Below are 22673 nucleotides of genomic sequence, written 5' to 3'. Positions count from 1 at the left end.
TAAAAATACTGTCTGCGCTACAATGAAATGGTTTGGATCAAAGTAAATTTTCTGTGTTAGATTGGCCAAGGCAAAGACTTAACTCACCTATTTTACAAATAAGAATAGGCAAAAATATATTCTCTAGATTCGTAAAAGTGCAACTATGTCTGCAGCAAAAGATAGCTCTATAATAATTCATTTTTGGGGGCTGAATACATTTCAAGATTTATCCTCAGAAGAATTGAAAATCCTGTGACTTTTCTCCCCATTCATAATTATGCATTATTTTGTGTCGACTTATCACACAAAATCCCATTTAAACACATTTAAGATTGAGGTATGTGACAAAATGTAAGAAAATCACAGGGGTATGAATACTATTGCAAGGAACCATAGAAGCAAATAAACTTACCTTCACGTTGCTCATTAAGGCAGTACTAATTCAACTGCACCTTCGATGTTTCACAATAACGACAATGATTTAGATTAGTAGTAACAGAATGCCTACTCCTTTTTAGCATGGAGACACAACATTTATATAACACCAAACACCCACAATCTCATTTCAAGCACGATACTCGAATTCCCCTTCCAGTTGTCTTGGACACAGCGCCAATTAAAAATCACAGGAGTGAGGCTAAATTGAATGGCTTTCTCATTTGAAGGGATTTGGCTAAAGTCGCGCTCCTCCCCAGAGATGTTGTGGCACATTTCTCTTTAATATCAGCAGTCAATTAGTAAGGGGGAAGCAGAGCAAACTATTCATGAGGCATAGATAATTATCGAATTAAAAGGCCGTTTGCTAATACTGCGGCAGAATAGAGCTGACATCAATTACGGACGGCGGCTTTAAAGAAAACCGGGTGTGTGTTTGTTGATGCTAAGGGAGCATGGCAGTAAAAAACAGTTTGAAGCCTGCTGCCAGGTCCAGTCTGTCTGAAGAATATTAGTGCATCAGCCACAGCGATGCACACCGCTGAATGTATAAGTGTGCTGGCCAATGAGGAAATGTGTGCAGTCAGGTATTGTGAGGTGGGTGTTGTTTAAAGATGCTGACAGTAGTGGCTGCTGAAGGTGTTCAGTGTTTGCTAGCTGTCAGCGCAGATTTAGGAGACGCTCAGTGTAAGTGAATGTTCTGCACTGTGGGCCGCTGAAGCAGGAAGATGATGATCTGCAAAGACTTTTGAAGTCTACCCGTGGTCTGGATTGGTGCCAGAAGTCTCTCTCATAAGCATCCAACAGGCCAGAGTGGCGGGTTTAATCTATAACACACAACCTGAACCTACCTGTGAAGAGATATGGGCTAAAAAAAGAAAGGGAGGGTAAAACAGCGGGACTGCGGTGAGCTCCTCTGAGATGCAATCCCACTCTTTAGCTAGTGAGAATGCATCATCAAAAGGAAACAGCAATAGAAAGGTTGAAATCCTACCACTAGTAATGGGCTCAGAGACTCCTGGAAGTGACATTCAGGTCTCATGAATGTACTGCATTTTTCTTCATATGCTGCACACAACATGCTTCCCTCTGAGGAGATTCTCTGCCTTCTACGTGTTAATTTATATCCTGTGGACTGTGAGCTGACAGCATCCCGCAAGTTTGGAGAAGTGATGAAATATGGCTCCTCCACTGTGGGAGCAGTAGTTTTACCTCAGTGAAGGAGAAACACAGAGGTCGAAAGAGACCAATCCCAAAATCCTTATATGATGGCTAAGAAAGTTGTGAAGTATATAAAGGCGACAAGATGGATGTTGTTGAAGCCAATAAAAAAGTGTTTTATAGTGTACTGTCGATGACCTATCTAGTGAAACAAGACTGATGCAAACAGCAATAATTTAAATAGGGCTCCAATCGAAGGGATAAATTTAAAAAGCAGTGCTTTTTAAATTTTTACAACCATTTTTCTCCTGACATGTTTTCTTTCTGGATTCACAAAGCATTTTTCACTAATGCATGCAGAAGCAGTCCCACCCGTGAAATCTAGGAGATGGGAGCGATTTGCACCTGTTTCCTTCCACGTTGCAGTTGTCTCTTCAGAAATGATACAGAAAAATATTTTACCTGTTGTTTTTCATAATAACTTTCCTGGGGTCATTGATGTTTCTTTGCTTTATTTCATTTATTTAATTAACTAACAATACCAATTTGTGTACCTTCAACCTTTCTTGTGCTCTTCTTTTCTGGTTTTGAAACACTGCAAAAATTGTATTTAATTTTTTTCAGCTAGCTAAGGACATTTTTTTCATGTAATGTAAATATAGTAATTTTCACAGGAGGGAAAATATGAAAGAGAGACTTTAACTGCTACTGCTCCATTCACTTAAAATTTAAGCATTTTAAATGAATGGATAGCGAAATATGACGAGAACTGAAGTTAACCATGGCATTCAAATAAAAAAATGAAGACATAATGTTTATTGCAAAAACTGATTGTAAAAAGTCCTTAAGTCCACAGCTTAAAATCAATTTATTTTTCAGTTTTTGTCAACAGCGCAAGAAACCAACAAGGTGAAACGTTCTACATTTTCTCATACCTTGCATGTTATCAAACAGGGAACTGGTGAAATTGGTGTTTGTACCTGAGATGTTGGTGGTGATTTCCGTGAGGGCAGTCTGGCCAAAGCCCTTTGCTGTACGTGCTCGAACAGAGATCAGGTAAGTCGTTCCAGGGTGGAGGTTGGAGAACATATGGTACGTCTCATTCTTGAGCTTAGACACGGTTCTTCTGGGTCCTGGGACGTTTATGCCTGGATCAGACGACTCAATGCTCTGGTAGCTGATCTGTTGGCAGGTGAGAAAACACAAGATGATTTCATTTAATGGGATAAGAGCAAGTCACCTTGGCCCTGATTCTGAGCTGTGTTTGCAGACTTTTACAGATTTCATATAAAACTATTAACTCACCCCTTGAAAGGCTCTATAGAAGTTACTCTCTATGACTCACTCAATTAAGAAATAAATTAACTTCTTAAATGGTTGTGCTGATTAGGGCGGTTCAGGTTATAATTTCACATGAATAGGACCTAATTGACATTGCCACTGTTAGGTTGCATGGGTTTAAGCAATGTGGGATTTTATTTTATTTTATTTTTTTCAAAAAACTAATGCGAGCGATGAATGATTGCCTGCCTAAGTAGCGCCTTATTGAGGTCAAAATCTCTGGACACCCCACATTAAAAAGTATAGTCAAGTGTTTAAATCTGTGTTTATGAGTTCAATTAACTCGTTAACAAAATGCCACAGATCACTGTCCTTAAAAAGTGTAATTTTTGAGAAAGTTTTTCTTCAAGAGGTTTCTTGTCTCGCATTACCTGGTGGAGAGCTTCCACTTGAACTGTTTGAAAGAGACAAGAGCTAAATGATGTGACCTGCCTGCAATTAGGGTGAGGATACTAGGACGTACATCAGAGCTGAAGAAGGTCCTCTTAATTTAAAGGAATGAACATGAGCAGACATTATGAACTGGGAGTGCCTACATCACACACTGAGGATACTTCAGACCTTGTGGTCAATGATTCAGTCTAAGAGTAATGAAGATTATTTCTCACAGCTTTCTGTCAGGTCACAGTGATCCTCACAAGAAAGCCCAAACAACTGGTGCAGAAATCACTTTATTTGTCAACCTAGAAGTCTGATTAAATAAAGTCCTTGCAGAAGAGGTCAAGAAAGGAAGCATTACTGTGAGGATGGGTAAGCAGACCTACTGATTGCTTACCACAGACAGAGAGTGTACAGTAAATACAAAATCATTACCTAGCTAAATGGAAGCCCCACAGCTAAAACAAATGTGTGTAAGTTATTGATTAATAGTGCCAGCCTCTGTTCCAATGGGACAAGTGCAATGTTAAGTCGAAGACTGTGTGCAAGGTCAGCGAGTGTATCCAGCCCTTACTGCTATTTTTGTTAGTACGGACACAGTGAACCGTGCATTGAAAGGGGCACCAGTGGAAGATTTTAGTGATTAAGCACGCAGTGTACTGAATCTGCTTTGTGCCAGCGATACTGAAAATGACTCAGTAAATGGACAGGGGGGTATTTTTCACCCCAAGGGAAACAAAAGCACTACAAGAACTGGCACATTTCAGTTTCCAGGAAATAACAGATATTTTCTCCTCTGGTATGGGCTCCTCCGTTTGAACGAGTGCAAATTTGGACTAGATTTTTATTTCTTTTTGAAGCATTAGCTTTTGAGAATCAGAAGTAGCCCAACATTATAGTTTGGGAAGTTTCTAAAAGGACATCAGCAACACACTGTACCTGCTAAAAAGCATAGTTTTCCTTAAGAAAAAAAAAACTGACTCTTTCTCAAGCCTGTTCAAACCTAAATCAGGAGTCTTCAAATCCAGGCCTCAGGGGCAAATGTCTTTGCTTCAACCCATCTGAATCAACTAATGAGGTCACTAGCAGGACTCTGGAGAACTTGACTGCATACTGAAGAGGTAATTCAGCCATTTGATTCAAGAGCGCTAAATCAGGGCACATCAAAAAGCTGCAGGACACGGGTCCTTGAGACCTGGATTTGAAAACCCCTGACTTAAAGGTTAAGCGTTTGTTTGTCTGTCGATATTAGTAGCCCTCAACATGACCGTTAATCAAACAGCACATATCTGATATTTTTGGAGATACATATAGAGATTGAGGTTGATCAAATTCAGATGATTTTAGGCTTGACCAACTCTTGAACACCAATTTATGCAGGGTGTCCCCCAAGAAATTAGACATCATCATATAATAGGAGCCTAAACATATTGCAGCAAAAATAGTATGTTTAATTATTTGCATTTCTTTTAATTTTGGAGTTTTAGCCACGGATCTATAAAGGAGAAAAATATAGGATTAATTTTGTACAGTGATACGGTGAGGCATCAAGCGTGAATTTTGTCGTCAAAAATAAATTGTCTTTATATAAATTTTGAAGTCGCTTTCTTTATCAGCATCTAGAATAGCAGAGAATAAAGAGCAGTGCACAATATCACTAAGTAATGACCATAAACCTGAGATTGCATTGGTTCTTCAAAATAAAGTTCAAAGAAATTCTTCAAACTAGATGCCCTGTATTTTGTGGGCTCAACGCTTCTGAAATAAGACTCAAAACTCCTCACAGACTTTGTTTCCTCATGAATGAAATTAATTAAAAATAGAATTTTATACTTTTGACCCTAAAACTTTTAGTGTAAAATATATGTTACTGTGCATTTATTATGTAAAAGTGAAGCGTACTGCTTCACTCCACATGTATCTGTGCTGTTCTATGAACTATGCAAGTTAAGCTAACAGAAGTGTCTCTCTGGGCTCACCTCATACTGCGTAATTAGGCCGTTGGGCTCGACAGGCTCCTCCCACTTCAGGAAGATCATGTCATCCAGAGGGGTGAAGGTGAGCGACTCTGGCGCTATGCCTCCGGGAACTATGAGAAATTGTCAGAGCAAACATTTGTCAGGGAAATTGAAGTGCTGATCCCACGATGAGCCTGTCGTGTCAATATCACCAAAGTGAATGTCACAGTGGCTCAGAACAAAGAGCCACAAGAGAAACTCACTACCAGAGAGCAGACAGGCAGAAAAGATCTGATAAGGACGATTTTAATACATAAACCGCATGAAGGATTTATCTACAACACACACACAAGAGAAAACTTTCCACAAAGTATCATAATTTCATACCAATCTTCAGTGAAACTTCAAAAATATTTGTGAATATATCACCCACTTGGTTGGAAATTTGATTTTGACATGAATGTAAATGACTGAATATTTAAGTGGAAGCTTTTTTCTGGGTTGTACAGTTGCAGGCCGTGTCTTCACAGTCTGTGCAAGCTGTGTACAGAGGAAGACTGCTAGATTCAAGCCTGAGGTTAAAGCAAGAGCAAAACAGCTGAGTTGTCTCTTTGAATTCAGATAAAAGTTGCTTACTAAGACTGGCAAAAAAGCTCTCATAATTGGCATACTCTGTATTAAAATCTACATAGATATCCTAATAGCTAAAAATACAAAAAAAACCCACTTGCTTTAAAATTGTATGTGGATCGCTCTCTGTGTCTTTATCTCATTGTAAGAAATCTTGTTTGTTTAGATTTTTTTTTCATGGGAGAATTGATTTTTCTCTCCACCACCATGCAGACGATATGCCACTGCAGATAGAAGATAAGAGGCATGAAATATTTTCTCAAGATTGTCCTCGTTTTCTCCTTTACATCTCAGTCTGAAAATAAAATGTCTTTTGTGACGCTTATTCAGGATCGTTCAGATCAGACACATGCGTAAGAACTCCTCTGTACAAAACCGCTTTATGTAAAATTCACCCTGAATAGAATCGGCTGACATACAGTACGGAACTGTTACACAACAGATTTATATTCACAGAGATATACTTTAAAATAGCTTCTTAAGGACTTCGCACACCCTTAAAGTCAAATATTTCAGTGCTGAAAATTCTGCACTTTAACATTTACTGTGATAACATTTAAAGAAATAGATTCTTATTCTTCATGTAACAAATACTTCACTAAAGACTAACTCTAACATCTGGCGTAAAAAATAATTAAAGTACAGGATGTGGCAATTTGAACTTCTACATAAGTACTGCAAAAGAATTTATTAGTAGATAAACCAATAGCAAAACTATTACCTATGACAGTAAATTGCATGTTAAACATACATTCTATTAACAATAAAATGTATGTATGTTATTCTATGTATGTAACAGTAAAATGTATTCACTTACTGCAAAAATTGTAAATTAAATTAAAGAGATGCACACACACATATTCCCTAAATATACTATAAAACACTAGAAACACTAATTTAAGATGCTAAAGAGACTTGCAGGTACCAACTCCATAATCATTTTATCTATGTTTAGGTAGAAAAACCTTTTGAACATAAACTGTACCATCACATTCGAGTAATGGTGTTTCTCGTGCGCATAATATAAATAATTATGTAAAGATAATGGCAAGAAGGCTAAAAACAATCATTTGTTTTTAACCAAATTAATTAGAGATCATACAACATATGATCTTCAATAGCCCATGTTTGAGCTATAAAGAAATTATAAAGCTCAACATATGCAGCCATGTATCTGCAATCAAAACCTGCTTTCAAAAATAATGCAGTTAAATAGACTGAAATGTTAAGTGTAAAGAATACCCATACATTTTAAATCCTAAACTTGTTCAATCACTTCCCAAAATGTAATTTCGTTCCTTCCTGTTTTCATATTGTGTCCTAATATGTGCAGCTTAACCTCCATCAGATACTTACTGTCCTCCTCAGTCTGAAAGCTGACCTCTCTGCTCTCCTTCTTTCCCTCTGGGTTTGCCAGTGACAGACGTACGTGAACGCTGTGGTACGGCGGCAGATCACGAAGTGTGAAGCGTGAGGCATTGTGCTCCACTGCCAGGCACTCGCGTACAGTGGTGTTGTGGCCTCCGCCGCCTCCTGCCATGGTGTAGCGGTAGCACAGGGAGACTGAGTAGGTATGGCAGCGTGTCAGGTTGAACGCCAGATTCTCCCACTGCAGGGACAGTTGCCTGGACTGGATATCTGTGGCGACGAGGCCTCGCAGCGGGCGCATGGGCTCTGAGAAAAATAAAAGAAGGTAATGAAGAAACAGAGAGACGGAAAGAAAGTCCTGAAGGCCCACTGACTTTCATAAAGTGTAAGAAAAAAATCTGACTAATATTTATGGACCACCTCAGCAGTTTCTCTCATCCATGCTGCCATATTGCCCGGCCACAACACAGAGGTCAGTTTGCTGCCAGCACAGCACACCCACATCCCTGATGGCAGAGCGGGAGCTCACGCCAATTGCTCTAATTAATAGGACAGGCTGAGTTTCTGTCGTTCGCCCACCAGTTCCCTCCTCTGTGCCGCAGTGTAAGTTTACTCTTCAGTAGCTGTAACTCTCTGCCTGAAGGTTTAATCCCCCATCGTGGCAAAACTGCCAGCATTACGCAAGGACATTTGCTTCCTCTTGGTCACTTTTACTGTTGGGTCACGGTATATTTTTAGACGTTAATTCTAGTCACAGAGGAGTTAAACTGCACTTTCTTTGACTCAGACTAAATGAACAAGAGATCTGTCTTTAATATTCCCCTTGCCGCCCTCACTGAGAGATACAGAGAGCCTCTATGCACAGAGGCACAGAACAGCCAGTGTTTGGGGGAACGGCTGAAGCTGAAGAGATGCAAAGTTGAGCCAAGGACACCGTTCTTATCAATCGAGGCCTTTATCAACAGCTGTTATTAACCCAATCAATGCCTGTTTGTCGAGCAATATGCTACATAATGTAGCATATGGCTTTCCTCTTTTCATAGGGCGTTTTCTGTAATGGATTACGGTTGCAGGAAAATGACAGTAGAGATAAGGGCGAGATCAGAGGCGCTGAGGTTACTGGCCAAGGTCTTCACTTCTCTCCTAACTCACTTCAGCTCAGACTAGAACAAGGAAGTCAAAGACTGTAGCTAATAAACCACAAAATAGGAACTAATGTATTATATCAAGGGCTACGGTTGAAACGTGATGTTTACATACAATATAAAAAAAGACACATAACCTTTAGTTCTCATGCTCTCACTGTTTTTGTTTTCACTTCAAATAGCATCTCTGCTGGTATGTGTGCAGTTCTTTCACCTGTTATAGTTCATTGTTTTCTATACTCAAATATGTATGAACAGAATTTTTTTCTTTAAATTAACCTACCCAGTTGAAAATTTCTTTTAATTTGAGTATACTATTTCTAATGACTATAGAGAATTATTTTCTTATGTTGTAAATTTGACCAGTGTCATCTATTCTATTTTCCACTGCCTGAGAGAAAAAATCAAACTAAGCCTGAAACGTCCAACCTACATACTGTTCAAAAACGAAGCAGATTCTGCACCCCAGAAATGAACATGCTTTGGTTTAAAATGTATCGACCCCCGTACAAAAGCAAAAAACTTTGTGAAGATGCAAGTTGATGCTGTAAATAGAGAGTGATTATCCACAGTGAAGTGAGTCCCATACTGACAAGAACAAGAGGCCTCTCGGAGAGGAAGACGCTGTTACTTCTCAGCTTCTCCAATTTTGGGGGGACATGTCCTGATGTTTCATGAAACTAAAAATGAAGCATTTGATTAAAGTGACTGTTGTTACTTTTAAAGAAAAATAGCAGAATCTTACAAGCCTGAGAACAACAACCTGACTTCCTGGGATAGCAGCTGTCACTGGATGATCTGCCCCAGAAGAACAGTCTGTACAGCTCATTTTCTCAGGCGTGAAAGCAAATACTGGAAGAAGATTTTTATGCCTTTTTTGTTTATTTCATTGTAATAATAAAATGGTATATCGTTTAAAAAGAATAATATAGAAATGGTTCAGTTGCATCCCGCTAGACTTCATTGACTGCTTTACTTTGAAAATAATAAAACATAGAGATAAATTAGTTTCTCATGAACAGATGGGATAAATCCTTTTTATCCCATCTTAACTTTAGATATTGTAATAAAAGATGGGACCACTATAAGATAAAGGTCTTCTCTCGTCCGTAATGGGCCCACTAGAGGGCGCTTTGACAGTGTAAATATGCTAGTCCAATACACAATTTTCTACTGACAACTATTAATCATTTAGAGAATTATAACATTGTCTAGAAATATAAGTTCTTTTATAGCAAGTAGTATTTAAATTACTATAAATAAATGGGCTACGCTCTACATAGAACATGTAAAGCGTAAATACTTTAAATGCTTCAACGATGAGAAAGTATTTCTGTTAGCGTACAGGTAAATTAGCTAACTTTGCTGATAGTGATGTGACACCAGCATCACGTTTTTGGGGTGTTTTTGCTGGGGGAGGCAATGATGCCAGCTAAGCAAAATATTCCAAAGTCAAACAGTATAAAAGTAATTTTACCAAATATTAAGGAATTGTAGCTAAACATTTGTCAAGCAAGTAGTCTTCTTAGTTGAGATGCCTGTTGATGCATATTTAACACACAACAGTGTTGTGTAGCAGTCAGTGTGACCAATATTTCATTGTAAATTGACAGTACTAAGCTTTCTTTGAAATACAATGATGATGAACCTGACTTGATGGCACAAAAACCTAAACCTATAATTTCAAAGTCTTGTTTTACAATAACAGAATCAACAAAATAATCTGCTTACCTGAAAAAAGAAAAATGGGTTTAATTGCCTTTATAACCAATTTTGCTTAATGTTTTTAGTTTGGATTATACGTAAATTTCTATGTTTTGTACATCGTTTTTTAAATTTGTAGGTCTTTCATATCTGAGTGCTTAATTTAGAACTTGATTGATTGCAGAAAATAATGTTATTTGTCCTACAAATTTTCATTTGTAGCACAAATGAAAATCACCTTAGAGATTAGAGATTCAAAAAATTTGTAGTTCATTATTAAAGCATTTAACAAACAGAAATCATTTTAGAAATATTAATTGACCTACAAGGAAAAATTGTCTGATTTAATGTCAGCCAGTAGGCTTTGTGTCATTATATATAGTAAATATAAAGATCTGGTTTAATCTGAATCACAGGCCTTTCTTTTTAAAAAATCTCCTCACTCTTTTCATCAGGGAAAAACCAGTATTATCTATTTCCTCATCCACCTTTTACTTTATGTAGAGCACTTGAGTTTTCACGACAACCTACGATGAAGAATTCAGCACTCGTCAGCTTTTCCTTTTAATTTCCTGTCAGGCATCTCGCTCTAGATGAAAATATGAGCGGAGCGTTGATCTGGACCTCATCTCGACTAATGTGATGGTAGATGAATGAGTGGGAGCAGTAATCACAAAGTGGTAGACTGCACTGCACCCGCTGAAAGATGTAAATGCACCATTGTTCATTGTCTTAATGGTGCAGTTGATAGTCTGCACGGTTTGAGAGCTAAATAAAGAGAGGCATTTAACTGCTGAGTTGATGAAGCACTACCAAAGAGGCCACAGTGTGCTCATTATGGGGCTTCTCAAAGTGGACATTTGTGCCAACTCTTCCTCCCTTGCCTCCTCTTATTTGTCGGCGTCCCACAGGCGCTTGTTCTGTGGCAGCCTGCGGCGAAGGATCTGCAGCTGCCCAAATGTGTCTGAAGGTGTGAGTATTGGGATCGATGCAACATGTGGATGCAAAGCTCAGCAGTCGCACTTCAAACCCCTCTATGCTGTGGTGAGATTCTACTGTAGCAGTAAACAGCTCTGCAGGGAAGGGTTACCTCTTAGCCACATTTGTCAATTTTGGGTTGGTAGATTCCTACAAGTGCGTCCATAATGTTTCCTGATGGTTGGTGTTCTCTATTAGGACAGATTTACTGTCAAAAACCTCTGGCCTCCTGTTTACACATGTTGAGTATTTAATAAAGAAGCTATTTAGCGAGAGCCTCCTACAGTTTTGTGTAACCCTGATGAAACTAATACACATCCAAAGGTTGAGTGTAGAAAGAGTGAAACTTTAATTTTACTACTGCAGTATCAGCTTTCACTGATTTTGAGAAAAAAATTACTATTAATTTTTGTCAAAAATTGAAATTACTTAAAATTTTTGAGTTACTAATCATTGTTTTTAACAAATACTTTGTGACTCAATTAGCAGTATCTACGTAGATTTAAGATCAATCTATGTAATTGAAACATTTTATTATATTTTAGTATTATTAATGCATGAATCATGCATGCATGCATCAGAGTTTCAATGACTTCCACATTATCTCATGACTGTTTCCCTGAACGTTTTATCGACTCTAGTGGCCTTTAATTGAGAGTGGTCAGACAGCAAAGTGGGTTGTGAAAGAAAAAAATAAGGAATCAAAGGTCAACAGGCCGGGACTTGAACCAGTGACAGTGGCATCGAGGACTAAGCCCTCTGTCTATGGGTCATGCACTTTCCCCCTGCACCACCACAGCGCCCTGCTTCCCTGAAATTTCTATATGATATTCCTAAGAGGTAAATTTCTTTCAGCTCCTGGTCACAAGACTGGCCTATATTTGACTTACCACTGTGAACTGAATAGTGAGAGAACTGGATCAAAGTCTGGCATCTTGAGGTCACCAAGTGTCTGTAGCAACTGTTAGATGTTATCCAGAGGGTAAACATTTTTAAGAAATCTTTTCTATTCTACCATGACAAACAGAGAGATGTAGAGTTTGCTGAATTATCTGGCTTCAACTGTAAATGAGACTAACATCAAGCTTTTCAGAAAGAAAAGTCCACAGTTATATATAGTGGAGGATCAATCATGCTATGGGCCTGTTTCTCTTCCAAAGGCCCCGGGGAACTTATTCCATTCCCCACTAGACCTAAATCCTACTAAAAAAAAAAAAAACTGTGGGCTGAGCTAAGGAGAAGAAAGCCTCAGAGCTGACGCAGAGCTGTAGACAATCTAGAGAAATTGTTCAAAGAATAATGGTCAAAAATACAATTTTCTATAAACTCCAGGTACATGAACCATTATAAATGAAGGCTATATGATGTCCTATTGTATAGAGTCACAAAAAGTATTTATGGAAGGGGTCCAAATAAATGTGCCCAGCGCAGTAACTTTTGCTGAAATGCCTCTAAAACAGAAAAGAGAAAAATCTCAGAATAAGTTACACGTATGATATTTGAACCAGGACTGAAACACAAACTGGCTGAACTGGCAGTTAAAAACTGCCAGAGGCTGAATTGTGGGTATTGTGTCAGCATGATGAGAAGAGCTGATAAATTACATTTAACATACAACTTTCACAGGCCCTACCTGAACAATGCTTCGTATTTAGAGAACGGAGTCTGGAAGCGATTATGGTTCATATTGAAAATATAATCACAACACCTTTTCTGAGGACATGCAAGTCTGTCTACAATGAAGCTATTGCACATAGGGTACATGGTCACACTGAAGACTTTGTGGCAGTCTGATAGTACTACTGGATGTACTGGATCATGACTGATGGTATGACACGGAATAGATGAAATGATAAATGACTTGCCAAGACAAGCTGAGTACTTATGTTCGTAGTGCAACTAATTTCACCCTGGTGTTGTCTCCTTTTACCAGTTCAAGAAGATTATGGCCAGGGCCTTTCTAAAGGGTTCAGTGACCCAACAGCAGGTGGAAGCCCATTAACATAGTTTGGGGACCACCTGCAGTCCAAATGCTTGCCTCTCCTGTGCGATTTACTTGAGGGGCTTCATGCTGTGCTAATGCAGCGTGCTGATAATCACAGTGATGGCTCATCAGGCACACCTGGACAGCCATCAGAGCTAGCCGGAGATCGTGTTCACATTCACGGCCATTAGTTTTATAGTCTCCGCACCCGGACAGCTCGAGTCTGCGCATGAGTATGTACGTGGGGGTGTGTGAGTATGTACCCATCTAGCCAACAACGTTTGGGACAGAAGGAAATATTCATCGTGGCAGCGTGTGATTAGTCACGGTGGTAGGACTCTGCTTTTAGAGCGGAAATTCACCTTCCAGAAAAGGGTTTCAAATATCCCTTCTCTTCCCTGGTTAATTATCACCTCCCTGAAATCGCCACGGCAACCCCAACATCTATTTTCTAGTGGGTAAACCTAATCAGGCCAGCAGCAATGGGAATGACCGGGCTTCAGCAGTAGATCGTAAGGTCAGTGGGGGCTCAGCGGACCAGGTGATTTGCAGGGCTGTTTGAGGGAGCCTCGGGAAGCGCAGTCTGGTGAATGTCTCAAGGAGGTCAAATAAACAAGTTGGAGAAGTTTAAATACGTGAAACCTTAGATTATTGCATCTGCAGTGTCCCACTACCATGAAAACATGTGAGTCAAATTTGACCAAGCTAACAGAAGATAACGAATATCAATCACTCACACAGGTGTACAGCTGCAGTGCACATGTAAAGTAAAGATTTAAGGGAAATAACAAACCCAGTATGAATCATTCAAAACTTTTTTCAACATATTTCCTGTACAAGTTAAATGAGAATCATGGGGTGAGGGGGGAGCTGCAATCAGTTGCATGAGTCTGAATAACCTTAAACTATTACTTTCCTGTAGTTCTTTCCTGACCCAATGTTTAATTCAGTTTCAGGATTCAGCCTTTTAGAAAAGCACATCTTTTCTTGACATGAAAATATTTGCCCACTCTACATTCCCTACACTCACTCTGTTAGACTGCGTGGACTTCTCATAGCCCTCTTCAAGTACTACAAGGGTTTGCTGAGTAATGTAGATAGGTCATTCCAAAATAACATTTTCTTGCATTTTCTTCCAATAAAACATCATATTTTCTCTAGTTATTAATTAGTGTCTCCTCTGTACCATTGTGTTTGTTTAATTATGTAGAATTGTTGGAACTCCTCTGGTGGCTAATGTCATTGTTCAAGGATATAATTTTGATACTTTGTGACCTGTGTTGATAACTAAGACTTTATTTAAAAGATGTGCATTTGAAAAAACTCCAACTAGAAGAGCTGCACTTTGCTTCAAGTTGTTAGATTCGCTCGAATTGATGGCAGGTATGAACTTATGGTGGAGGTGAAACCGTTTTAGAAGCATTTATCTTCATCTTATTTTCATATGTCGAAAACCTGCCAGAATAACAGAGTGAGTACAGCATGTAGATCCACTGTACAAATAAAACCAATATCCATAAACGGTGAAAGGCAAAAACAAATTGAAATCACCTATATGGCTTCTGTAATAATCTTGTGCTGCATTAAAATGCCCACTTGTACATCTCTGCAAACCCAACAGCATCACTTATCCCACACATGGCTGAACAAGCTAATGTCACACTGGTTGAAATGTAAATACATCATTAACGACTGAGTTTAGTGACTTTCACAAACACGGATAGTAGCAACTATTAGAGCAATCTCCATCTGAATCCTGCATCACTTAATCTCATTTTCACCATTTCTGTTCAACAGTCACAGGTCCCCTCCCCTCCCCCACTCGTTTCTTTCCTTTTTTTCCCCTTGTGAATTATTTGATACTCTTCAGCTGGAGATGGGTGTGTCGGGAAGCGAAGGAGTGCACAAAGACTGATGAATGAGAGGTGTCTTTGGCTTTCGGGACTGGAGAGTAGTTTTAATATGTCATCTGAGAAAAGGCCAGGGAGGTTCTGCTGGAGCAGGGTCGGAAGAAATGCGACGGATGGTGTGTGGCAGGGAGAGACCATTGGGCATGGGGAAGAGTGATGACCATGGAGGACATGAATCTTCTGCCTTGGGGTAACAAAAGCTTTTTCTTTTTGTGCCCCTGTGACTACACAATGCTCACATTGCAGATTCATGCAGCACTAATGACTGCCTACATCTTCTCTGAGTATGTCTGCCTCAAAACAATGTTTTCATGCTTTATGTGTGCATATATTTTGAAAAATTAGCATGGATGTAGCTGTGACGAATACTGTTATTCTGCTTGAGCGAGGACAGCGACTACACAGTGACAAATCGCAAAGAATCATTGATGAGAGAAGACGGAGAAAAACGTCCAAAAAAAAACTGTAGACTAACAATGGAAAATCTTAACCCAAAGGACAGCTAACATGGCAAATAGATTTTATTTTTCACCTTTACCAACTATAAGACCAAATTTGTTACAACTTGGTGCACTCTATTATTTTTCATTTCCTCTTCTTTATATATTTATATTTTAAATGTCTCCTTGAGAGAAATGTGGAGTCAAAATCAAGTTTCTTGTTTTTGTGCACATACATGGCATGATGGCTTGTTGCGCTAAATTCTTTGCTGCTATCTGAAAGAGAAGGCACTTTTAATAAAAAGCTATAATTAAAAGTACAGCGGTATTTTTTCAATAAGTGTTACTTCAAGACAAAATGTAATATATTTGATTCACGCTAATGTTAATATGTTATTGTGTGCAGTCAAATTAATTGCTCTCTCCCACATGATGTCTCCGTACATCCAGTCAGTCTTCATTTTATCTATTTCTTTTAGAAACCTGCATTACTACTCCAACACAGAAAAGGTTCCTCATACTCATGGTTAACCATGTAAACTCCATCTCATGCTAATGCTGAATTAAAACCATTTAACAATTAGTCACAAAGCCAGATAAGCTCACAAACTCCACACCAAGAGTTCTCAACTGGGCAGTAGATTTAATCTTGGTGTATGTGCTGGATGTTTCCTCTGTGGTGACGCTGCTAACCTCTGTGGCCAACCACTGTTTCCTGACGCTGGTCCTGTTTTCAGGTGGGGGGGGGGAGAAAAAACTCTCACTCTACGAACTCCTATTCATTTCACATCATTTCCACATGTCTGTCTTCCTCAGTATATACCAAAGAAGAGCGCTCAAGGCTAGCTAAAGCTATCATCTAACTGTTATCTTTAGAATAACCCTCAAACCAATATTGCCATGCAAGTAGCAATTAAAGTCTCACCCTAAGTCTCCTACAGCTCCAGAGTTCAGAGAATCTCAGTGATAACAAATGTCTCTTTTCTTTTGAGATAAGTCTTTGCGGAGACTCAGTCAGAATTTGCTCCTCTCTGATTGAATTTTCAGCAGATTACTGTGGCAGATTTGGTCTATAATGAAAGGCTCTCTAAAGTTACAGCATGTAGCCACTGGGCATCAGAACTTCATGCTGGATAGCTTAATTAGAATAACTTCATTATATAAAAAGAAGGCTCATTAATAAGATATATTAATGGACATGAGTTTTCACAAATATGAAGTTCATTGAGCTGATTGTTTGGTACCTTATGCATGTTCTTCTTAAAAAGTTAAATTCTGATAACCTTAGACAGGTTTTGTTGGAAATGTTTACTTTCAGACAAATGCAAAACAACATTAAAAATCTGAGGTTGGGCAATCTGTCAATAAAGGTTAAAAAAAAATACATGTTAGAATGAACACAGAAAAACCTTTTGGAAAATTTGTAAGCATCTACTAAAAATAAGGACATCTGCTATCCACAGATTCTCTTCTCACAAGGTAAAATATTGAATAAAAGTAATATTTAAAGATTTTTCCCCTTATCTTATCAAGGATAGTTTATCAATGGAGTCTCAAATTGGGCTTGGATCTGGTTTTGGGCTCATTGGAACTTTAAACAGTACAATAATCCCAATTATTGGTCAAATCCCAAAAAATGCTTGATTACAGAAGATGGTCAAGGATATGGTGTGTCCATCAAATGTCACCAGAATATTCCTCATAAATGCTGCTGGGGGCTAATGTCTGGCTGTAAATCACATTTACAGCATTTTCTAACTTTAGAAGGTTGCTACTAAAGTACTAAGCACGTTTGTCACAAAGTGGTTGAATAATTTTGAGACCGCAGTAGCTCCTAAAAGCTGCATTTTGTGTTTGATTCGCATAAATCCATTGACGCTGTTTCTTGTTTGATTTGTTGATGGCAAGCAGCTGCTAATTTGTATATTTTGCCAATAAGCCTAATTTGCAGTGGGAGTTAAATAATTTTATCTGCAGCAATAGTTCTGGAGATCTTTCTTAAACTTGAATTATCCTCAGATGAAACTCTTTCCGAGACTTTGGCTGGATGCTTGTGATGCTTAAAAATAAATCTCTAATCATCTTAAGCTTTCTAATACACTTCAAGGTTTAGGGCTACAAAGTGGTAGACATGGCAGACGATGATCTACAGCATTATTCAGATTAAATGTTCCTTCTAGGGTTTCTGATGTTTGATAAATGCACAATAAAGCAAACAGAAAGGTCACTTTGATTAGTAGCACTGGGCTTACACCAATCTTTTGTTTTGTTTGGGGTTTTTTTTACAGAGGAACCCCTGTAGGTAAAGTTGCATAGTAACTTTAAAATTATTAGACAAATAATAAATAAAAGTTAGAAAACGATATGTTTTCACCTTATTACATGTCTCTCCAAACATGAAATATTTTTTTAAGAAATGAAATACTTTACATACATTTTACGTAATTGAGATTAACTCACAGGAATATAATGAGAACTTTTTACAAAGTAGCTATGTAAGGTTTTCCTTGCAGCTGCAATGAGCCAAATAGACTTAAAATGAGATTAGAGGGCTCACCTGCACACTTGGTTCTGCTGACGAGCGGAGGTCCAGGGGGGCCGGTTCCACCCTCACCAGGTCGAGTTAGCAGCACGCTGATGTGGTACTCGGTGTCCGGATCCAGGTGCCACAGTTTATAGGTGACCATGTTTACTCCATGCACCTCTGACCATGGGGACTGACTAGCGCGGTACTCAATCTCCTTTCTGATAATGGGGCCATCTCCCAGGATAGAGTTAGTGTTGAGCTGGATGATGAGGTAAGTGGAGCCGGCGCGCAGCAGCTGAGGCGGCGCGATGGGGGATGGAGGTACTGTGAGAGGAAAGCAGTGTTTTTTTTTCACTTTAGGCCCCCTTTTATTTGGGTGAAAAAAAACTTATACTAGGAGAACTGTTGCAAAATTTAACAATCTTAAAAAAAATTACATCAGAATAATAACGTTTCCGATCAGTATTATGCAACCACATTTTTCAGTATCTTAAAGCTTTATGTCTCAGATGGAGCTGTAAGGACTACAGGATGTGAGCAGACCAAATTCTGGTTACACAGTCAATTAGTCATTCATACTGGCAAGGCATTCATGGGCTTGAATGAACTTCAGAAAAAGTAGTGACAGGGAAAGAGCAGATGTACATTAAATGGAAAGCATGCGACAAGCCTTTAACTGTGATTAAGCGCCGTTTATGTTTTTCTCTATCTGTCCACAGAGCTGCTCACAGTGATGAAACAGGAGACTCTGCATCACTGTCACTCAGGATTTCCAAAGCAAGAATTTACACCACAGCCCACCGGTCAAATGTCACTTACAGGCAGATCAATTACACCGTGTGAGTGAGGAATGGGAATAGAAAAGAAATGTCGACAAGGCATGAGAAGAGATCAGAGTGAGATTTGTTGCTGTGACTAATCATTCATTCCAGCAGAGTCGCCTCAGTTTTTTTCAGCCCGCCTCACTGTGTGTTTTACACATTACCAGAAGCTCACGTCCTGGTTCCCTTGGCCTGCAGCTGTTTGTTTTGACATCGACTGCTTCTGAACTAAAAGGGCATCTTTAGGCCACAAGCAGTGGCCAGTGTGATTAAAGTTTAAACAACTCACTCATGGTTTCGACAGTTTTCTAAGTTTGCAAATAGGAAGTTCTTCTCATCTTGTACCCTTGAATGTAATTTGGAGCAAATTTGAGAGGTATTTTCTGTTTGTTTTATAGCTTCTCACAATCAACTCACCGGCGTTGTTTAATTAAGATCGTATCTACCTTCAGAGTTATGAATCTGGGTGTGCAAATGCAGCATATCTCCAGCTGTAGTCTAAATTAAATGCAAAGGTACTGCAGGGGTACAATAAAGTCAGAGAGAAATGGAGAATGATGAATTTGTTTATTTTTAATTATGTGAAAAGTTGCTGTCTGCTATGGGGCAATAAGTGAGTTTCTGTACGATTCCTGCACATTTTCAACATTACTAAAATGACTAGGCCTAACTCATTAAAGGTTCTTAGCATTGCAGAGGAGGAGAAGAGAATTTATACCGACTTTCACATAACTTTTTGAAGCATTTTTTTGTCTGAAAAGTTAAGAAGCATAGCAGCCGTAAAAAGCACATTATGATTCTTCTCAAGAATGTAAGAAGACGGAATGGACTGCAAGGCTGATTTTCTTTTCTGCGGATTTTCCCCTGATTCAGAGGCAGCTGATGGTTGGAAAATTAATAACAGTTTAGTGAAAAGAGATTCTTTATATAGCGTCCATGTTATGAAAAGACTAAAATGGATTGATGTATTCACATCAGTTAGAGGGATTTAAACTGTGTGGCAGCAGAACGGATCGACAGACTTGTCAGTAGTGGTGAGAGTCTGAGTTGCGCTGGATGCACTCGGCTTCAACTAAATAGCCAAACTTGCAAGATACATTTTTTCATTATGCTGTACTTGAGTGGTTCTAATGAGGTGTCTGAGATACATGCAGAGCAAAAAAGAAACAAAAAAAAACAGGATTCTCTGCCTGTTGTGTAGTAAAATACAGCTGGTCATACGGCTGAAAGAACGCTCCAATACTTTCCCATTTCAAGAAAGACAAATTTGACTGCACATATTTCAGTTCACACATAACATGTAGTGTCTGATTAGAGGAGACCTATTATCCTTCCTTGAACAAGTCAGAAGAAGCCTAGATTTCGCTTTGTTCAGTTCTGCCTATTTTGATCTCCTTTCAGAACGAGATGTTTTGGGTTGCTAGGTAGCAGGCGGTACCCACCGATTGTGACTTAATATTCAAGAGGTTTTAGAACTGCTTTTTTTCAGACACCTAAAGACATTATTGCCAGAAAACAGCTGTGTGGGATTTTTATAGCAATATAAAATACATTTTTATTATTATAATAACAAAAATAATGGAAATTATGTCATCATATGAGAGGTTATTTAATATTAAGAAGAACTGTGTTACCTTAACAATAGCCTAAATAATGTATTTTAAAATATATTTACAAAAATTCAATTCTATTTTATTGCAAATCCAGGTACTTTTGTTCAAGGTTGCAATAATGTCAATGTCACAAAAGCAGTTATTATTTTGTAAAAATAGAGATAAACAATTACAACAACAGAGCAAATGCCAATTTCTGTGCTTCTGCTCTTGCAAGCTTTAAGCTGAATTTAGAGCAACCAAGAGAAGAAGATAGGAATATGTGATGTCCTTGTTTCCCCTTCTCATCTTCACTTAGCTGAGGGCTGGAGTCTGTTATGCCATCAAACCACTGCCATGTCATTACTATGCTGTCAGAGTCGTGTCAGGCTGTTGGGCTGTGGTGAGTAATGAGAGTGAGGTCACCATCTGTGCTTCATGATATGACAGGGTCTGCAGGAGTCCAAGTCAAGTGAGCAGCGTTTTGTCAGAGAGCTAAAGCGCCCAAGATGGCAGCGTGTTTGACAACTTCAGCTCATGAAGCACCGATGCCAAGAATCAGTTTTTGCTCCCATAATACCAATGGGATACAGTTCAAGATTAACTGTTTTGGCACAATGTAATTGGCTATATATTTAGACTTTATCTCACACTGTAGCAAGTGATCAAGAGCAGAAGAAAAACATATCACTTTGAAATTTCATACTGGTTGGAAGCATAATAGTTAGAAAAGAAGACATTTTTTTTCCTTTTTTTACCTTTCACAACAAGTTCAGCAAAGTTGGACACCCCGGAGCCCCTGGATGACTGAGTGACACAGCGGTACAGGTCTTGATCTGAGCGCTGAACACTATCTAGCTGGAAGGACACCACAAAGCGTCGATGACTCAAGTGCTTGACCGAGGCCGCAGTTAAAATGTCGCCATTGTGTCTCTGGAAAACAGGAGAGGACAGGGTCAGAGAAAACAGGATGGGTCATCATGTGTATCTCTCACTGACAGAGACAGCTATATGTCAGGCCATTCAGAAAGCAACCAACACTCAGTCATCCACAATGTGCAAACACACTGTACAGCTCTTTGAGGCATACCAAAAATTTAATAGCAACTGAAAGAAATATGCAAATAACAGGAGTTGCATATTTTTGAACATTTAAAAAAAATAACTTTAGTTATTACTATGATTCTTTAAATCATATAATGGTGCATGACTTTCAGTTCCTGTGCTAGAGCCTATTGGTCTGTGTTATAGAAGATCACATACATCAGACTTATTGCTCCTTATTTTACACTCATCATGAGTGGAAGGTGACATTCAGTCATAATATTTGGCTGCTCCTTTATGTCTTGGTACTGCCTGTTTAACTCATTTACTAAAACTGCCGGGATGACAGGATGAAGGCATTTTAAAATGATCAGTCTCTGATAATTTTACAGACTGAGTACGTTCAGTGACTCAGTCATCGACTGAACTCAACTTGAAATTCTTGTTATTGTTGAACTGGTATTTTAAATCTGTTGCGAAAGAAAGACTGTATTTACTGCTGCAGTTTTCTCCTTAGTCTATTCTAAGGAGTTGTGCTGATTAGTCGAATACTAGACTAGGCAATTCCTTGCTCTGCAATGACTTTCTGTGTTTCAAGTCAACAAGTTGCAATCATGTAAAAAAACATATTTTTTCCAAGTAAATGAAAGAACTGATAGGGAGTGTGTGTGTTATTTTGTCACGATATAACCAAAACCTTAGGTTGTCAGCCATGACTTGGTAGGTTAGAATTTCAGTATTTTAAAAAAAAGTGTATTCTTTATAGTCATTGCAGCTGGTCCCTTAATCCAGCTAACCTCTGTTGAAGCATCATTTTAAGACTATCATTTGTCCTGTTGGGACAAAAAATAGTCTGTCACTGTAAAGGAAAGCTGCAGCATCCATTGATTAGAGCAAAGTGGAACATGATCACAGTACTAACAAAGGCCAACGTGATAGTAATAGAACTACTATGTGATTATATTTAACTTTAAACCTACTGCGCATTCAAGCATTTGCATTGCAATAAGTTTAATGAAATATTGGCATTCTAAAATGACTCAGATCAATAACCCAGACAACAAAACGAGGAAACCCATAGTATCACTTAGTGTAGTTTCTTTTTTTTTTTCTTCCTGCAATCACTTATTTCCTTCCTTTTTATCTTGTAAGGAACAGTATTTGTTGTATGCCCTTGAACACAACATCTGACCTACCACATCCTGCATTCATGCCCTGCACACAGTTATTGCCCAGTGAGCTCCTGGGACTCAAACGCAACAGTGCACACACGCT

General features: G+C 38.7%; 1 protein-coding gene across 4 annotated transcripts in view; it reads right to left on the bottom strand.

Annotated features, from left to right (window-relative positions):
* Positions 1-22673, bottom strand: part of ptprub (protein tyrosine phosphatase receptor type Ub) — a 231326-nt gene that overhangs the window by 60579 nt on the left and 148074 nt on the right. For all 4 annotated transcript variants that reach the window (XM_032558323.1, XM_032558324.1, XM_032558325.1 and 1 more), the window contains exons 6-10: positions 21113-21287; positions 17972-18265; positions 7242-7559; positions 5277-5386; positions 2559-2760 (exon numbers count right to left, since the gene is read on the bottom strand). In XM_032558323.1, coding sequence (XP_032414214.1) covers positions 2559-2760; positions 5277-5386; positions 7242-7559; positions 17972-18265; positions 21113-21287 — 1099 coding nt within the window. The remainder of the gene's footprint in view (positions 1-2558; positions 2761-5276; positions 5387-7241; positions 7560-17971; positions 18266-21112; positions 21288-22673) is intronic.

The sequence above is a fragment of the Xiphophorus hellerii genome, chromosome 3 (assembly GCF_003331165.1).
Source record: "Xiphophorus hellerii strain 12219 chromosome 3, Xiphophorus_hellerii-4.1, whole genome shotgun sequence".
NCBI lineage: Eukaryota > Metazoa > Chordata > Actinopteri > Cyprinodontiformes > Poeciliidae > Xiphophorus > Xiphophorus hellerii.
The sequence above is the reverse complement of the archived record's forward strand: the minus strand, read 5'-3'. Positions and strand labels throughout refer to the sequence as shown.